Below are 19,901 nucleotides of genomic sequence, written 5' to 3'. Positions count from 1 at the left end.
TCGCAGAGACTAAAAGCGGAGAACTTCGCAAGAGGCTATAAGCGTTGGTTAAGGCAGACAGCAATTGGATTAATCCACCTATACACATCCAAGGCAGGACAGTATAAATTTCTTAATCGAATTTCTTACAGATTTTAATTACTAATAGTTGGCGCGGGAAAAGAGTACAGTTTGTTAGTTAAAAAAAAAAAAAAGAGATTATATGTTATGTTTGGTTCACTGTCGGCAGTGATGCTTATTTTGAGAGCAAGTGCACATTCTGGACTTGTAGACTATGAATGGCATTTGCCGAAAGACTGACGTCACACTAGTGCACACACTCGTGGAAGAGCCCACAGGCTAGCAATTAATGCAAGACCAATTATTTCCCATCGACTCAAGCGAAAACACGATTAAACAAACGCTACATGATGGCTGTGAAAAGAAAGCAAACTGAAACTGTTGCAGGAAAACAGTTGAAATTCAAAGTTACACACGTCTTTAATTCACATTTCACATTGGCGTAGGAGCCAGAGGATGGGGCAAGGAGGGGGAGCAGCACCCCATTAAAACAGATGCTGAGGAGGTTTGGGGGCAACACATTACATCTATGGAAGTTGTATCTGTTCAAAGGTCTGGCTGATCGAGGTTGTCTCCGAGAACTCTGGTTCCTCCCGCTTCATCGCTGTTCCCCACAGGCCACAGTGTGAAGTCATCTTAAGTTCTCTAACTGATCAGTCACCTTCTGCTTCGATGCAAGACCTGGATAGCTGCATTATTATTTTTGTGTTTTTGTAATTACATTTACATTTACATTTTGTAATGAGTGAGTGGTTAGGCAAATGAGAAAAAATGACGGTAAAGGATCAAACTAGCTTGTAGTATAACATACAAATAATAAAAAAATCTCCTCTCGACAGGCCTGGCTGTTGTGTAGTTCTTAATGTAGGTGCAACTTTTGCCATGGTCAGGTATACATAGGCAGATAATAATCAGATAGATTTTAATAGCAGGAGGTAAGGAAGCATCGTTTTCTTGTGAGTTAAGAGCTTGGCACACGCAGACAAGCACACATACAAAAGGTGGCATGCACGAACACGCAGTAAACAGACGAATTAAAACACATCGAGTTAGCAAAGTTTTATTTCCACATCGAATTTTCTGTCATCCGGGATCTTCAACATTCACATTTTCAGACAAAACATCGAGACAACTCGATCATTATCAGCAGGGGATGAGATGGACCAGCTTTTGGAGACTGCAAAAGAATCGTGAAAAAAATTCTTAGACAAATGCTTTGTTTATGCCTTTGTTTTCAACTTGTATGTAAAATAACTTTCTGTGTGTAATAATGTTATTTCTAGTACATTTTCCTCAACAATTTACATGTATCTGTGATTTGCAAACCGTGCAAATAATCTCTTCTTTGTAGGCTCTGCATTTGACACACAAAAGCTCGACATAAATCAAACATCGCACCTTAAGAATCTACTGTTAATGATATAATCTTGAAAACACAACCCTTCTCAATCAGGAGTATTTCCACAAATTAAATGTCCATTTTGACAGCCATACAGTTCATGAACCTAACTGACATAATCGTGGACAACAGAGGCATTAATGAGATAATCAGATATAGCACGGTACACATATCTTAGTGACAGTCCTGCACAAAATAGGATGAAGTGAAAAAAATTAAAGACCTCAGAGACAAAACAGAAAAAACACAAACAAACAAACAAACAAACAAACAAGCAAAAACGCTTCGAAAAAATGCTGATATAAGGTTTCACGAATGGACAGAGAACTTTTCTCTTATGATAGCGATAACTTACGAGTTGCAGAGGAGAGGACAGCCACTGTGGAGAAGGTTCTCAGCAACTGTTTCACCTGTCAGAACCTTGTGGCACAGACCCTCGCACTGCGCCTCGGTTTCGTCACTTCCGCCCAGAGCCACGATTCCGCAGACGGTAGTTCTAACGGTCGTCACGTTAAAGAGATCTAGGGATATGAAAACAGTCTGCACAGAATATTCATCTAATAATATTGTAGATACAGCTGGAGACACAGGATCTGTGCTGTGTACTGTTGTGGCGAGGAAAATTTTCCATCCAAGGCGCGGAAAGTACTAATTAAATTATCTACTAAAAATTAGCTTTCTTTATTTGGTCAAGCTGTATGCTTTTGCAACATGTAAAGTCCCAGCCTGGTGCTTTCTGTGTCACTGTAATCCACCATTTTCGCAGTTAGTAGCGCTCTGCCATAGCAAACATCTGATTGGAATTTGTAAAATATCTGTAATTCAAAAGTTCGTCGAGGACTTTGAGTATATATATAGTAATAAAACTTTTTTCCTAATGTATAATTATCTCTTTGCAGTTGTACAGTGAAAGTAAATTATTTTTAATAACACTGACTATTTAGTATGCACATACCTCCTCTTGACAGAGGAGTTCATGGGATTTACATAGTATATATCTACACACATGCTAAATACATAGACATTCTCTGCACATGAACAAAAATACTCAAGGGAAATATTACCAGCCAAAGCTTTTCCGTTTGATGATCCGTAGGAACATTATGTCGTGGATTTGTCAGATACAAAAATACGGGTAGAGAAAATACAAGCAAACATGCCATGCCATGAAAATGCGCAACAAAACGCAGAAAAGAACAAAGAAAAAGAATTCTTTAGTCTTCAAAGGACAACAAAAGGAAGATTGCTGTTACCTGAAACTCAGAGGTGAGTGCGGGGGCACGAAACTTTAGAAAATCTGCATTGACTGGGTTCTTGGTACGATTTGGCAATAAAACCTAGTATCTTGTTTGCATGCCTTTGGGATGAAAAGCCAGTGTAGGATTGCTGTGCTGTTAAGACGAGAGATAAATTATTATTGCACTTACGGGCAAGACCAAAGGTGTCAAGGTCAATGTCGTCTAAGAAGAAGCGTTTCTCAATTAATTCCCTCGGAACAGAGTAAACAGAAGCCACGAGAACGAGGAGGCACAGGACAGCCTTCATGGTGGAGATGCGGGTTCTGCAGGGAAGAAATGTCAAGTATGTTGAGACGTAGATAAACATAAAATGGTGTGTGTGAAAAAGAGAAAATTAGGAGAGAAAATTTTAATAATGGACAACAGTTATAAGCTTACATATAAAGTAGTAAATTAAGCATACAAGCACTAAGTAGGTAGAAGATATACAGGGGAAGAAAGAGAAACGACAGGAAGAGCTAGAATGAAGCCTCGCATCCACAGACATACTTTAAACTCACCAGCTCTGAAAAGACTGGACAACTGCTGCTGCAAAACTCTACCCCGGGGTTATATAGTGCTGGTGTATGTGAGAACAGAGGTCTGGCTCAGTCACGCTGGGTCGTCAGAACTGTGGCATCGAGTTCATCCTTAAATGTCTGAAAGAATAAGATACTGGACAAAAATAATTTTTGCATAAAGCTGAGGAAAATTTCTAAATAAAGTAGTCCTTGACATTCTCCTCTGGATTTCTACACCCAAGAAAATTTCAGTTACTTCTGGAGCTATATAGTTATGAAAGTATTGTAAATTTCAGTATGTTTGGTTCTTTGTGTCTTCAAAAGTCAACGCAAAGCTGATGACGATACGGTAACTAAGGAAAGTTAAAAAGAAGAAAATTAGTGTCAAATTTCATTTCATTCTCGAGATGCATTTTCAGTGGCACCGTCGGTCAACCATATGAAGGCAGAAGTCCGTTCGAACTAAAAACATATGAAATATTGAAACTGAGGTAAAATATTTTACTCAGTTGGCTTATTCTTCATCTTTCATAGATTTCAGAAGTTCTTTATCTCTTCTTCAGGAAATTTTTTGACATTCTTCAAACTAAGATTAAATCTTTGTCAGCAATATTTATCTTTTTATGGAAATATGTAATTAGTAAAAACAAAAACAACAAGCAAACAAAAACTACATTGTATGGAATACCCGACCGAAATGAAGTTAGCTGCTGGTAGGGTTTAAAGTTTCGAATCAGTAACTATTTCATTACTGAATTTAATATCTTAGCTTTCTCAATGAAATAAGGTGAAACTACACCTAGCTAGGCTCATGTGTATATGAAATAAATTCTACATTGCATGAAGTACATGTGGCTGCTGTTTTTAAAATATTTGTACAAAAAAAGAAAGAAACAAGATTAATTCATGTACTCTTCGTAACAATACTAATTTTCTCTTTTTGAAGGACATTTCAGATGATAACACACAAATATAGTTTCACAAACTGCATCGTGTACCACTTTCTGAACTATGTCAGAGATAAACAAAACTGCACAATTCAGCAATGGCAAACAAACACCTTGCCTGCTCGTGATTAGTCATGATCACTCGAGAATTTGAATCCAGGGAAGCTTTATTCATTGACTGGTGAAGGAAGAATCACCGCATCGATGTGTTAAAAATTGAACATGGTTCTGTGGTTTTAGCGAGGGATGTAATGGACTAAAGTTTGGAGACTTCAACGTAAATTAAACGTTGATTACCTTGTTAGATTAATCAATTTCTTTGCATTTTTTTTCTGTACTTTCAAATCATTTTTTCCTCCATCTTGTCTCCTATTCTACATGTCACGTTCTCTTCACACTTACAACTTCTCTTCTAAGTGTTGTGGTAACCATTACTTCTTTCTAAGGGAATATTTCAAGAAAGCTTACCTAGGTGAGACATCATCGCTGGCAATATAGGATTTTTAAAAATAAATAAATTAACTGGGCAACTGCTGTTTTTGACTAGAACCTAGGATTTTTGTTATACTACTGGTGTCTAAGAAGAGCAGTACTGAGCAGTGATGAGTCACGTGAAAGAACGTAAGCACCGATCTTGCCTATATTTATCACCCTGCAAGATCCAGACTCAACAATTTATTTGTAAAATGTGTAAACAAAATCTTCTTACGAATTTATTGTATGTTAAAATGGAGTCTGACTTGAATTTCCCGATCCACAAACTCAACACGTCTGTAAAGGGTTGGACGACGCCGATGCTCTAATACCTTGACTGTAGTCGGGTACCAAACATTTACTACAATTGTTTGGCTGTTTTCACAAACTTTTTAGTGTTTTTAACTTTTGGTTTTGTATTTTTTTTAATGCAATCATCTGAGAGACGGAACTATTGCATTCACAAACAGAATCAACTCTGCACAGCTACATTTCTTGTTGAAATTTTACTTTTCTGAAGAAGAAAGGACGTTAAAAAAATGTTTTATTACTTGTAAAATGATTTAATAATGTTTTGTCGCCGGAAATAAATAACTAGTAAAAAATTTCAGACCTCTAGGGTGATGGGAAGTTGAAGAAAATTCTAACTGGTCTCAAAGACTGACATAGTAATTGAAATAAGTGTGTAAAAAGCAGACTAAAGAATGATTAGAGAATGGTAGTTATTTTATATTATTTAGTGTTAGATTGTCCCCAGTCCCGATGAATCACCAAAAGCTGCACGAGGTCATAAACTTTGAAGACTGCCTGTCTGGAGACAGCGAGGGAAAAGCAGTGTGGAGAAGATGAACATGTGATAGTCAACAAAACCGTTAGATAAGAGAGTCTGGCTGCAGTTTTTAATAATTCACAAACCGCGGTATTTCAAATTCGTTTGAGCATGTGTAAATCGAAAGTCGACTCGTCTAATGAGTAAGAAAAGCGCGATGAAGACATGTAAGCTTCATAAGAATAACTAACATAGATTTAATAATTTTTTTTCAGAGGCAAAAAAGTCTTTTCAGAGGTTAATAATGTCTTTTCAGAGGTCGTTCAGATGTTTGCACAAAGGATTGTTCTAGAACTTTTAAAGTCAGCTTCATAAACTGTACCGTGTACTAGTTCGTGAACTCGGAACCTTTTAGAGATAAAGTAAGCTGCAATGGCGAAGTTCTCAAGGTGGGTGCAGCCTGGCTTTCTCCAAAGCCCCACAAGTGCTTAAATGTAACAATCTGGAACACTGTGACGGGTTAGAAAAGTTTGGAGACTGCAAACAGCTAAAGCATTCATAAAACGTTTATTAATTTTTTCTCAAATGTATCCTTCTTTACTCGTTTTTTTCTCGTCTTTTTTCCCATACTCTCTCTGTCACTTTCTACTTCTTGTTTCTGCTTTCCAAAGACAATCGCACTTGTTACATTCTGTAACATGGTAGTATATTCATGAAGGGTTAGTACCAGAGGTAAAATATACACTAATTAATTTTTTGCAGTGTTGATGTACTCCACCTCTTGATTTATCTGTGATTATCAGTTCCTTGTTTCAGGCTGTGCAGTCAATTGGCAAAAGGCTCGACATGCTTGTAAATTTTAATCGTCATTTCTACACTCAAGTTTTTCTGACACCCTGGTTTAGATTATGCAGCCAAAGCTAAATAGTTTATCACAAACCTGCAAGTCTTTTTCCAACTATTCCACTCTACACATCACAGATTCAGTAACACGATCTTAATTGATACCTATCTATACAACAATTTTAAATGTAGACTGAGTGTAAAAATTTTACACAACAGTCACACAACTTTGCACACAATAGACTTGACATTAAATATGGAGAGTGTCATAAACTGCAGAGAAATACAATACAATACAATACAATACAACTTTATTGATCCCCAGGGGCAAATCAAAATAGTGCTCTCACTAGTAATAGTATATACATAGACATGATATGACAAAAGATAATATAAATGTACATTTTGAAATGGTGTCTCTTTCACACATGCTTTCACACATTCTCTCTCTCACACACACACACTCATTCCTAACAGCAGATACAGATGGTGACCCCAGGCCACCTCAACCTAGTTCAAGATGACGGCCAGTAGAGTTTATCAAGACTGTTCCTGTTTCCTAGGGAGAGGCTGTGGAACCAAGAGATGAAAGAAAAGTGATGAGACTTTCGATGAAGGACTGATAAAACCAAATGAGGATGACAGAGCTGACAGAGAAAGATCGGAGTTTCTGTAGGATGATCATGTCAGTGTTGATGTCTAATTTAAACTTATTATCGAAGACGGTACCTAGATAGTTATAATAGTCGACTACCTCGATGACGTAATCATGGATAATGCTGATGACTGCCTCAGCCCCGAAAAATCATTTCCTTAGTCTTTGAGGCATTCAAGACAAGAACTTGTTTGTCACACCAATGAACAAAGTCAGGAAGAGCGCCACTATGATCATGTTCACTATCATACTAAAGAGTCTTGCAGTGCAGTAAGGCATGAACATGAGAAGTCGGAATAATCAACTGACTATGATTGATATAATTGACTATACTATTGAAAAATATGTTGATTGGTGTAAGGAATAAAGCTCGTGAAACAGATGTATTTTTAATGCACGTTTAAAGGATTTCATGGTGGGTAGCGGCAGATACGGAGAGTTCTGTACTTTCTGAAGAAAGTATACGAGGCAGCCTTGTAATTTTTTTCTTCCCTTTCGATTCCGACTTGCAATTTGTTTCGGAAGTATTTGATCAGATATCAAGTCACATGCATGCTCTACGACAAATCATTAGGGTATGTCGCTTCATTTGCTAGATAAATAAATTCAAAAATTTTTTTCTGCGGTGGTTTTGTCATGAAGTTTTAAAAACGTGTTTTTCCCCTTCTTGGCGGCTGCTATTTTACTAAAAGATAAAGTTTCTGTCTGCTGCAGCTGTTGGGTGATTAACGTACCCGAGGTTTAGGCAACAGTAGTGTTCATGCTGAAAGACTCTTAATCAGGCAAACACATGCATACAACATTCTAACACAGTGATTAAAAGACATGAAAAATACTTGAGAAGATTTTATAGTAACCAGTCTTTATTTACATTGCCTGTAGTGACATGTTCAGGCGGAGGGTGTGACGCCGAGTATTTTGTCGCACGGGATGAGATGGATTAGAGACTGGAACCTGCAAACAAATGACAGTGTAGTTACTTGGCTAATCAAGGCTTTGTTTATGCATATATCTTTAATTTGTGACACACGTCTATTATGTTTTTTTTTTCATCTTGTGCATTTGCTGTCATCTCGTTCTACCTCCAGCTCCCTCTTGTCTTTAGACAGTCTGCATAATTATATACTTCTTAGTAATAGTATTTGCTTTTTTCTTTTGATTAGCTACAACGTTTCTCATAAAATAGTGAACCTCCCAAGAAACTCCGTTACCGTGACACAATACTCCAACTTATAAATCTACCCCACAGGGACCTTTTTGGTCTTAATACGATGAGAGACTGGGTCCTCGATGAAAAATTCTCGTTTTCCATATCCCTGGTCAATACTTTATCAAATGAGCGCACTCACAGTATTATACACACGAACGAACATCAAGATGCGAAAAGGCTAAAATAAAGTTCCCAAAAGGGAACGAACTTTACTTACGAATTACAGATCAGAGGACATCCGCTGTGTAGAAGGTTCTGAGCTACTGTTTCACCTGACAGCACCTGGTGGCACAGAGACTCGCACTGGGTCTCGGTATCGGAACTTCCACCCAGAGCCACGATTCCGCAGAAGGTTGACTTCAGGGTGTCGAGGTTAAAGAGATCTAGGGATCCATTCAATAGGGATGCATGTAATAATTAGTAGTGTACTGCAATAGTTCTTGAGTTAAAAATCTATTAACTGTTTAAACATCCCTGTGTCTAGTCAATGGGTCCATGAGCTACGGACAAAATATATATATATATATTCCATTACAGTCTTTTAAATTCGATGGCAGTATAGTTTCATGTCTTACGGCTGAAAGTGTCCAGAAAGACACGTTTCTCGGCATCGTTCATTTCCCTTGGGGCAGCATAGGCGGCAGCCACGAGAACCAGGAGACACAGAACCTTCATGATGAAGCTCGGCGGAAGTTACGGGAGCTGAAGGAAGAAATGCCAGGTCAGGTTTGAGTTACAGACACATAGATGTAATGATCATTCGAACACACAATTGTCCTTTATAACAAAAGTTTCAACCGCACTACAGTAACAAAGAGCAAGGAAGCATGTCGCAGACAAATGAACTGAACAAATATGTAGTCGTGGTGTGCTTGTGCGAGTGTGTGTAGAAGATATAGAGAGAGGGTGAGAGAGAAGGAGAAATGAAATGGGTGACCACACAGATGAGTACGTTTTACTCACCTAACCTTGTCAACAGAGAACCTTGTGTCTCTAACTAGAACCCTGGGTTATATAGTGCTGGTGTATGTGAAAAATGCGATCTGTTTCAGTCACGAAGTGTCACGCTATGACCACTCATCGTTCCGGCCCATCCTGATTTAGCTGGACGATAAGGGAGTCCTTTACTTGCACACAGCCTGACGAGCTTTGTGGAGATGATATAGTAAGGGGGGGGTCCTGCATTCTGTACCCACGACTCTGGAAATGAACTCAGATATATAGCGCAGCTCCAAACTCCGTAGGTGTGGGAGAGAAAGTAGTTGTCGTGGATACTCTTAGTAATGGTGAATTGCATCTCTCACACATAAACACAGATTCCTCTGCGTACAAGAGATAGCAGTTGTAAATCCTTTAGTTCTATAGACAGCAACTCTCGCACATTAACATACACATACATTTATTCGTATGAGAGATAGCTACTTATAGTAAAGACTCCAGTTCTGCTGGATGACGGGTCGCAAAGTTGTTGAAAGGATGCTGGGGAACAATATCCAATCAAGTGATCTCAATTGTTCAAAATAGGCAAATGCAGAGGTGTTCAATCATTTTACAAATTAAAATAAGTTACCGTTCTTAAATTCATGGATCATATCTGCAAAGTTATTATCAGTCTGTGATAAGATCAGATTAATTAATACTCAGAACAGTCTTGTCCAAAGATAAAGTCATCCGTCAACTTGTAGGACATCATTCTCAACTATGTAACTCACACAGGCAAGCACACTCGTGGAAGTTCTCAACGTACAGACAGACATACGCAGTGAGCGAAGGACTTGAAATAAATTTCAGAAGGTTTTATTATCATGTAAACCGATCTGCCTCTAAGGGCTTGCGGTTGGACATGTATGGATGAGATGGACTAGAGACTGGAATCTGCAAACAAAGAACGGTTTGATTATAGGTGTAATCAAGTACTTTTTATGCATATTTCTTTAATTTGTGATAAAAAGTCTATCGTTTTCTCCTGAATGTTTTGCATTTGCTGTCACTATCTCTTTTTACGTCCAACTCTCCCTTGTCTGAAGACGGTATAATCGTATGCTTCTTAATAATAGTATTTGTTCTTTGCTTTTGATTAGCAAAAGTGTTTTTTCTTAAAGTAGTGAGCCTTGCAACAGACACCAGTTTCTGTGACAACACTCCAGAACCGTATACTAAAGAGACATTTTCGGGCTTAGCACGATAAGAGACTAGGTGCTCTGTAAAGGTTTTTCTGGTTTTCCCCATTCTTGGTCAATGCTTCTATAAAAGATTAGAGCAGTGTCTTCCTTCTCGGTTACTTAGCCCTACAAAAAGACTGACCTTAATGTAAACTTACTGAAATTTTACACACTACGAGACATGATGTAAAAACTCGTTGCACCTTTCTCTCTCTTTCACTAAATACTCCCATCCAAATGAACAGATATTCAAGTTTTTAAAATAATCTAAAAATACGTCTCGTCAAAGAGCTACGCTATATAGATATACTCATAAAGAAAAGTAGTGAAGAAAGAGAAATTAGATTTTAAAGAAAAATTAATAATACTCACAACTAAACAAAAATGGAGTTACGATACAAAAAATTCTGAATTTACTTACGAATGACAGAGGAGAGGACAGCCGCTGTGTAGAAGGTTCTCAGCAACTGTTTCACCTGACAGCACCTGGTGGCACAGACCCTCGCACTGGGTCTCAGTGTCGTCACTTCCGCCCAAAGCCACGATTCCGCAGAAGGTTGATGTCAGGGTTGAGAGGTCAAAGAGATCTAGGGATGGATTCAATCAGCAGTGTAGTGTAACGGCTGACTGGCTAGAGTTTCAGTAGAATATCTTTTACAGCAGCAACTTTAAACGCAAAGATTCTATCCTCTGTGTTTCCAGACACAGGGTATGTGCGCTATCAACAATTTATATATAATGCTGCATTACATTTTCTGAAGGCTGTTTTACACAGCTAGGAAGGTAGCTCATTTGTAGAAACTTGATGGCAGTAAGAACCAGGCTGTTAAAATTCTCAAAAGCTCATATCCTTGATCTGTCAAGTCAATCAAGCTGGAATACTGTTTTTAATACTGTTTAAGTTTTTGCGTTGTGGTTTCGGGTGACCTCCAGTTAATAGAAAATTTTGTAGCCTTTGAAAGAATGATTTCTGTCACCTGACATTTAATATCGACATTTCAGCTTCAGAGAATTTTGCATGCGCCTGAATCAGGCCTAGTCATGTTAGCCTTTCTTTAAGAGCAAGATGATTTCTTACGGCCAAGGCCCAGGTTGTCCAAAAGGCCATCCAAAAAGACACGCTTCTGGACATCGGTTAATTCCTTTGGAGCAGCATAGGCAGCAGCCACGAGAACCAGGAGACACAGAACAACCTTCATGATGAAGCTTGGCGAGAGTTGTTGGCCTGATGAAAGAAATCGGCATGTTACATATAGACCTAATCATTTCAACACACACTAGTCCTTTATAACAGAAGCTGGAAACGCTTCTATAGTGGCAAAGAAGAAGGGAAAGGTGAACTGAACAAATACGCGAGCGCTCTGTGTGTGTGTGAGGGAGAGAAAGAGAGAGGGAGAGGGTGAAGGAGAAACAATAAACAAACGTTTCACTCACCTGACGGTGTGCAGAGAATGGTCAACTGATGTCTCCGACTAGAAGCCGGGATTATATAGTGCTGGGTGTGTGAAAACAGCGATCTGTTTCAGTCACGATGTATCACGTGATGATCATAACACGCGCACCGTTCCGGCCCATCCTGAGTTACCTGCCGATAAGGACCGTCCTTCTTCTGGACATCCAGTGTTGTTTGTTATGTAAAGATGACAGTTTGATTCACATTTACTCCAGATGGTAGCGGTTTTTGGAAAAAAAAGTTTTGATGTGCTCAAAACGAAACTTGCTGATTTTCTTTATTAAACTACACACATTTCTCTAGTTTCATGTGAAATGGCTTTGCTCATGGCATCTTACGAGACTGAATGAGGCAAAACACTTGCAATCATAGGTTTGGTTTTGGAAATGTCTTCTTTTCGTGATTGTATTAAATCCTTCTCTAAAGGTCAAAAGTCCTTGCAGGATATAATTCTATTATTGAACGTAATTTTATGTCTAGCCTTAAAGTTGTTTCATGTGTCCAAAGGCGATTACCGCAAGATCTATTAACGTAAATAAGAAAATGTTAAGTTTAAATATACCCAGGAACACGCTGACATACGCACAATCAGAAGTGCGGTCAGTCCCTCCCGCCACACCAACCCACCCGCCCTCTGTGTAACAACGGATACATCTAGGAGAAGCAGACATCAACAGTTAACTGCATTAGGGTAAGAGAACATAACTCTTACTCATCAACTCTTACAAGTCACCTGATGACTATACCCTCTCGACTTTAAACACCGAACCTAAACAGAAATATTCCTACTTCAGAAAGAGAATAGTGAAATAATAAAGCGCCTTTTGCTCTAGGTCCACTGTTTTCAGAATGGAGACAATATCAGAGTCTAATATTTTCATTCATTAGGAGAACAAACGACTCCTAAAGTGTACGAGAGCTGCAAACTCCATGCACAAAAACAAGCATAAAAAAGGATGTAATATAATGTATTTCTGTTCACTGAAAAAAAATGCTCCAAATCTACATATTCCACCCTAATATGTATAACTGAGATGCATCTGTTATTGATAAGATATTTTAGTAACTCAGTAATGATAACCTGGAAAATAATAACGGTCAGAATTGTAAAGACACATTGTCTGAGTATATACAAAATATACATTATAAAAAGACGAACTGAGTACCAGTTGTGTTGCATCTTTGGGCTACATTTCCTGAACTTTTGAAGATAAACGAACTACAGAGTTCCAAATGCGGGCTGAGCTTTCCTCAAAGTCAAGGACAGGTAAGTAGATAAACAAGTCTGTTTATTTCTTATGATCACTTAGAGATTAAACGTCAATCTGTGTCTTCATTTTGTGCACGTCAGGAATAGGATAAATGAAAACAATTGAAAGAAAAATATTAATGCATCTATATAATATAGGTGCAGCGAGAACTAGGCTGTTAAACCTCTCAAAAGTTCATATCCTTGATTAGTGAAATTGATCAAGCTGTCAGGTGCTGTCGTCAGATCTTCTACAAAGCGGCTGTCCTCTCCTCTGTCGTTCGTAAGTAAACGCAGTTCGTTTCCTTTTGAAGACTCTTGTTCATAATTATATTTATAAGATGCAGTATTTAGTCACTGTATGCATTGAAGTACTATAAAAGTGATGTTGCGAACTAACCCAAATGCAAAATATTTCAATGTCTTGGTAACAGTACCCAATCAATTCAAGCGATCACAATTGTCCAAAAAAGCAAATGCAGTGGTGTCGAATATTTCCACAAACTAAAATAAGTTACAGCTCATAAACTTACATTTCATATCTACAAAGTTACTATCAATCTGTTATAAAAGCAGATCAGTTAATACTCAGAACAGTTTTGTCCATATATCAAGTGATCTGTAGACTGCTAGGATCTACATGATAATGAAACAAAGAAGACAGACCACACTGCATCAACTTTCACCTACGGATCGCAGAAAGAAACCGTTCAGAAGGACAGACAGTCGATAGAAAGCTGTAGATGATACCCAAAGTGTCTCAGACAAACAAAATGGTTAATGAAGGAGCGTGTGTCAAACAACAGGCACTTAACTCTTAACAGGTCAAAGAAAAAAACCACAAATACAGAGATGGAGTACCCACAAGCCAGTGAGGTCAAAGGACATGATTCTCAACTAATAATATTTGAACTCCGTTGATTCACACCATTTCTTGATTTATTTGTGCGTATCAGCTTTCTATTGCAGGTGAGTTCGTCAACTGGCCAAATTCTGGTTTCGATGAGGCAGTCGAAAATACATAGATTATCACAACCCAGCAGGTACTTTTGAAAAAAGCTTATTCTGCACATTGTTTATACATGCTTGTTTGAGATGTATCGCATACTGGTTAAAAGTTGTAAATTTGCCCCCCACCAAATAGATTCCCCAAAGAGTATTAAATATGTTGTTGTATAGGCACAGTAATAACAAGGCCACTAGGGTTGAACATTATGGTAGCACTTTGTCTTTATGGGTTTGGATTTGTTTGGGAATGTCAGTGGATGGGAATGTGACGCGGTTCTGAAGAGAATTCAAGCTGAGACTCGTAGACTGTTTCATAAACTGGCATAGTAAATATCTAGTAGTGATCGTTATTCTACAGTTCATTTAAGTCTTCTTCAGTGCTAAGTAGTTAATTGACATTAAACATAATTGTTGCTATTAGAAACTCACTAATAACGTTTAGGCTTGGAGTTACTGCAGTGAGTTGTGGTCGGTCTTATATTGTTTGGCGTACGAATGGTGTCTTGTGTCTGACGTCTTGCGTGCGTCATTTGTTCCATGTCACTTGTTCCACGTCACTTGGAGCGGGGGAGGGAGGAAAGACGTCATATATTCGAGAAAGTTGCTCTAAAAATGGCGTTGGCGGAAAGACACTACGGTCTTCTCCGCCATCTTCTTTATGACTCTCTCAGTGACATTCCTCTCAACTCATGCCTCTTCTATTCGATTCACCTACAAATCTCTTCATCCTCATCGTCATCTGAAGGGTGCTCGTCGAGTGTTGTGTTGAGTGTGTGTGTGTAATACGTCGTGCGTATGCAAGGTAAGTGTAAGTTTGTCATATAATTGCAGTTACAAACATAAACGGCCATAATCAGTGTTACAGAAATTTGTCTACTGCCGCGTTGAAATGCCCATATTGCAGTTGTGAAGCGACTGAGTTACATTTTGTGTTCGTGGAGGACTTTCTACAACAGCTGACAACCAATGGACCATATTCCTTTTACCACAGTATGGTTTAGACTTTGCAATTCTTTCATTTTGCTGCAATGCTTTCAAAACAGGAATTATGTCATGCTCTCTCTTGAGAAATGTTCACAAAATATGTGCTTCAGATCATTCATATTTGTGCTCGGCATGTCAAACCGTATTTGTCTGTCTTTATAACGCTTTGATATTGTAGTGATTTTTTTAGCTTGTAATTTTTCTTTGCTTTTAATTCCTGCGTACAATTTGTCTCGAATGTATTCAATCAATTATCAAGTAACATGCGTCCTCCACATCAAAACTCTAGGGTAGAGCACTTTATTTACTAGATAATTTTTTTTACCAAAGAACTCTTACACAGGCAAGCACACGCGTGGAAGACCTCAACATCCAGACACATGCAGTGAGCAAAGGACTTGAAATATATTTCAGAAGGTTTTATTATCATATCAACCGATCTTTATATCATATTGCCTGTAGCGACATGCTCAGATGAAGGGTGGGAAGCTGAGCATTTAGTTACATGGAACGAGATGGACTAGAGACTGGAATCTGGAAACAAATAACAGTTTGATTTTATGTCTAATCAAATGCTTTCTTGCACATTTCCTTAATTTGTGATAAAACATCTCTCGTTTTCTACTGAATGTTTTACATCTGCTGTCACTATCTTTTTCTATTTTCAGTTCTACTTTGTCTGCAGATGGTATAATCGTATGTTTCTTAATAATAGTTTTTGGATTTTATCTTTTGATTAGCAAGAAATTTCAGTTTTTATTTAACAGAACTTCATAACTCATTTTTAGGGTTAATTATACACTACAGGCATTTTGGAGCTTAGTATGATAAAGGACTGGGTACTCGGTGAAGGTTACTGCTGTTTTCCTTGGTCAATGCTTCTTCAAAAATTAGGAACAAATTTTTTCCTTTCATTTTGTGCCTTCAACAGGAGCTATCGAATTAATGTCATCTGCAGTCTGAAAACTGTGAAAGCCCAATGAGGACGTTGGTACGCTTTTGGTGGGACTATCAACGTGAAAGTCTTTGAATTTAAGATACAATGTTCATATTAGGATATGCTGTAGAGGATTACTCCTTAGTCTTCATCGTTCCCAAGATTAGAAACAAGACAGCACAGCCCTTTTCTGGAAGATGGACGACTTTACAGATAGAACCTGGTTTTTCTTTGCAAACATATGCCAGCAAGGGCAGCTCCATCCGATTGGACCACATAGGTACTCGAGATGTTGCAGGCAAGTCTCAGAAATGACTATTTTTAACCGTTCGCAAAACTCTGAGAATCATTGTTTCCATCTGAGCATTGACGTTAGATACCTTCTTGGAGGATACTATCTGTGCCACTCGAGCATCAGACACAGCAATATATTTACCCATTTTAATGAACCAGCTTTTAAAGAAATTTTGCCGTACAAAAAGATTGATCTCAATGTGAACTTAGTGAAATTTTACCCACTACGTAAAGCGATATAAAAAATCCCTAAAAGCTCTCTCTCACGCACACATATTAACGAAATAATCAAATCCAAATGAGCAGACATCAAGTTTGAAAAAAATCTAAAAAGACGTCTCTAAAAGGCAAGAAATGTGTTTACATGGCTATTTATATAAATATAAACATATTTACTCATAAAAAGAGAGAGAGAGAGAGAGAGAGAGCAGATTTTAAACAAATGAAAAGAATAATGTTCTGATACAATATCTGAACAAGAGCCTTCAAAAGAAAACGAACTGAGTTGACTTACGAATGACAGAGGAGAGGACAGCCGCTGTGTAGAAGCTCTCCTGTCAGCACCTGCTGACACAGAGTCTCGCACTGGGCCTCGGTATCGTCACTTCCGCCCAGTAACACCATTGCGCAGACGGTTGACTTCAGGGTGTCGAGGTTAAAGAGATCTAGGGATGTATTCAGTCAACAGTATGCTGTAGCAGCTAGCTATCGCTTGAGTTGATCATTTAAAGCAACACTATTTAAACGTAATGATCCAGTCTTTGTGTATCCAATCACAGGGTGTATGTGCTATGAACAATATTTCATTATATTTTTTTCTGAACGCTGTTTTACACATCTTGGAAAACAGCATATTTGTAACCCTCCACGACGAGTTACTAATTTGATACTTTCTACATTTTTTCATTGTGGTTCAGAAATTTAAAGTGATCCCCATTCAAAAGAAATTCTAGTCAAAGAATTACAAGAAACGATTTCTGTCACATGTTGACATCCCAACTTGGAGAAATTATACACGGATCTAAGTCTGGCCCAGTCAGCGTTTCTTTAAGAGCAAGATGATTGTCTTACGGCTAAGGCCCAGGCTGTCCAAAAAGACACGCTTCTCGACATCGGTTAATTCCTTTGGAGCAGCGTAGGCAGCAGCCACGAGAACCAGGAGACACAGAACAACCTTCATGATGAATCTTTGCGGAGGCTGTGGGCCCTGAAGAAAGAAATTCTAGGTCAGGCTTGAGTTACAGACATACAGACTCTACAATCATTGAAACGGACAGTACTTCAGAACAGAAGTTATAAGCACATTATAGTTGTAAAGAACAAGGAGTCACTTGGGAGTAGAACAAATACGTGCGGGCATGTGTTTGTGTGTGTGTGCCAGTGTGCACGTATGCGTGTGTGAGTGTGTGAGGGAAAGAAAGAAACAAAGAAAAGAAATAAAGAAATAGCTACGGAGAAAAGATGAACACATCTTCGAGCCCACCGACGACGTACGTTTCACTCACCAGACGGTCTGTAGAGAATGGTCAACTGATGTCGCCGACTAGAAGCCGGGATTATATAGTGCTGAGGTATGTGAAAACAGCGATCTGTTTCAGTCACGATGTGTCACGTGATGATCGCAACACACGTACCGTTACGTCCCATTTTGAGTTATCTGCCGATAAGGACCGTCCTTCCCCTGGACATCCAGTGTTGTTTGTTATGTAGAGATGACAGGTTGTTGTGCATACTCCAGTATTTAGCATAGTGGGTAGCTGGTTGAAAGATCTGATGTCTTCAAACGATACTCGCGGATTTTCTTGTATTAAGCTACCAACATTTCTTGAAAGTTTTAGGGAAACTGGCTTTGCTCATGCCATCTTACGAAACTGAATGAGGCAAAACATCTGCAATTAGAGGTCTGATTTTGGAAACGTCTTCGTTTTGTGATTGTATTAACTGCTTTCTAAAAGGCCGAAGGTCATACTAGGATGTACACCCACTTTTCCATGTAATTTTATGGGTACTCTTAAAGTTGTTTAAAGTGTCCAAAAGGATTTACACGAGATCTACTAGAAGGAAATAAGAAAACGCATGTCTTACGTTGTAAATTTACGTACAGACACGTTAACATACGCACACGCAGAAGTGAAGTGAGTACCTCCTGCCACACCTACCCACCCTTCTGTGTGACAACGGAGACATCTAGGAGATGCAGGGGCAGATATAAACGGTTAACGTGTGTTAATGTAAAAGAACATATGTCAATTCTAACATGTCGTCTGATGACTATACATGCTAGACTTTGAACATTAAACCCAAACATAGAAAAATTCTACTCGAGTCAAGGAACAATGAACTAATAAAGCACCTTTGACTCTAAGATGTTGTGTGTAGTAGTTAAGATAGTGGATCGTGATATTTGGACAAAGGGAAGTTAACGGGAAATTGAAGCATTATATCATTGCGTAAATTGATTTGGAAAACTCTCGCATATTAATAATCTCTTTATTATACTAAATTGCCTTGTGTTGGCTATTGAATATGCGCGCTGGGTGCTCGGAGTCAGTTGAAGTACCATTAACAATTTAGTCAGGTGTTGGAACCAGGCGGCAAGACTGTCTTGCCTGCACTGACTGGGTCTCAATGACAGCCCCCTGAGCCGACATTCATGAGCAGGAGATGTCGTCACTTCCTACATGACGAAGAATTGGACATTCCTTTACGCTGCATTACGCCGCATTACGACAAGCCGTAGTTCACCGCCACTTGCAGAATTCAAGTGGAATTTCAACTCGTCTCAACTCCGTCAACACAAAGACAATGCCATTCAATACGCTGCACTCCCTGATAGGCTGAACGAGTTTTACGGTGGATTTGACCAAGACAACACCCCACCAATGACAGCCACCGCCCCTGTATTATCACTATTAGCCCCCTTTCTTAAACTGGACCTTCTTCAATTTGCCTATCGGTCCAGTCAGTCAATGAATGATGTTGTTTCTCTGGCGCTTCACTTCATCCTCAAGCACCTTGAATCGCCCATTCTTTTTAGACTACAATTCCTGATGAAATCTGGTGAGTCTATTATTGGGCGGTGGTCGGAAGTGAACTGACCTATCTGTCTGTTACGGCAGTACCACCCAAAAAACAGAAAGTCATACTCGACGGGGTGGTGCGTGCAGCTATCAGACTTATTGTCTATGACCTATACTTCCAGTGCAGTCTGTGCAGGGCGTGCAAGATTGTGGCGAATGCATTTCACCCGGCCAATGACCTGTTCTGTCTCAAGCCCTCTGGGGTCAGTTCTCGTTCAGGTCAGACTTTCCCAGTGAGAAACAATTTCTTTGACGAGACGATAACCTTCCTGAACTCTGCCATAGCTCATGTCAGGACCAGTAATATCTGAATGTGTACTTGCAGTCTGTGAGGCAGTGTGTCTGTGATAGAGAGCGAGTGTGGAAGAAAAAGTAAGAGAAGAAGAGGGGTAGGGTGTATATATATAGGATATTCCTGATTATTCTTTCTTTTGGTTTGTTTCTGTAATCATCCAAATGCAGTGTCACAGTGTTCCCGTTCTGGCTTAAAAACCAGTAATACTGCGACACACAGTCCAACTATGGTATCGTAAACAATTCTTTCATTTTGCTTTCATACTTTCGAATAGCAGGAAATAT

The 19,901-nt window shown here is 38.9% G+C and overlaps 2 protein-coding genes across 6 annotated transcripts; both read right to left on the bottom strand.

Moving 5' to 3' along the window:
- Positions 1 to 1,104: 1,104 nt before the first annotated feature.
- Positions 1,105 to 3,398, bottom strand: LOC112566496. The gene is made up of 4 exons (XM_025242715.1): positions 3,258 to 3,398; positions 2,887 to 3,020; positions 1,815 to 1,980; positions 1,105 to 1,237 (listed from the first exon to the last, which is right to left on the bottom strand). Exons 2-4 carry the CDS (start codon positions 3,002 to 3,004, stop codon positions 1,204 to 1,206), a joined length of 318 nt encoding a protein of 105 aa, XP_025098500.1. The 5' UTR covers positions 3,005 to 3,020; positions 3,258 to 3,398; the 3' UTR covers positions 1,105 to 1,203.
- A 4,388-nt stretch (positions 3,399 to 7,786) lies between these two features.
- On the bottom strand, positions 7,787 to 17,853 carry LOC112566481. 5 transcript variants are annotated; one of them, XR_003099600.1, is made up of 4 exons: positions 9,119 to 9,261; positions 8,731 to 8,857; positions 8,373 to 8,538; positions 7,787 to 7,899 (listed from the first exon to the last, which is right to left on the bottom strand). XR_003099600.1 is itself a non-coding variant. In XM_025242693.1 (4 exons), exons 2-4 carry the CDS (start codon positions 17,420 to 17,422, stop codon positions 7,836 to 7,838), a joined length of 339 nt encoding a protein of 112 aa, XP_025098478.1. In that variant the 5' UTR covers positions 17,423 to 17,449; positions 17,737 to 17,853; the 3' UTR covers positions 7,787 to 7,835. The 5 variants fall into 5 exon arrangements, 4 of the variants coding, with proteins under 4 accessions (XP_025098478.1, XP_025098479.1, XP_025098475.1 ...); XM_025242693.1 differs by lacking the exons at positions 8,731 to 8,857; positions 9,119 to 9,261 and adding exons at positions 17,314 to 17,449; positions 17,737 to 17,853; XM_025242694.1 differs by lacking the exons at positions 8,731 to 8,857; positions 9,119 to 9,261 and adding exons at positions 17,314 to 17,449; positions 17,748 to 17,772.
- Positions 17,854 to 19,901: the final 2,048 nt, after the last annotated feature.

Source organism: Pomacea canaliculata, linkage group LG6 (assembly GCF_003073045.1).
Source record: "Pomacea canaliculata isolate SZHN2017 linkage group LG6, ASM307304v1, whole genome shotgun sequence".
Lineage (NCBI taxonomy): Eukaryota > Metazoa > Mollusca > Gastropoda > Architaenioglossa > Ampullariidae > Pomacea > Pomacea canaliculata.
This window is presented reverse-complemented; position numbering and strand designations above follow the sequence as displayed.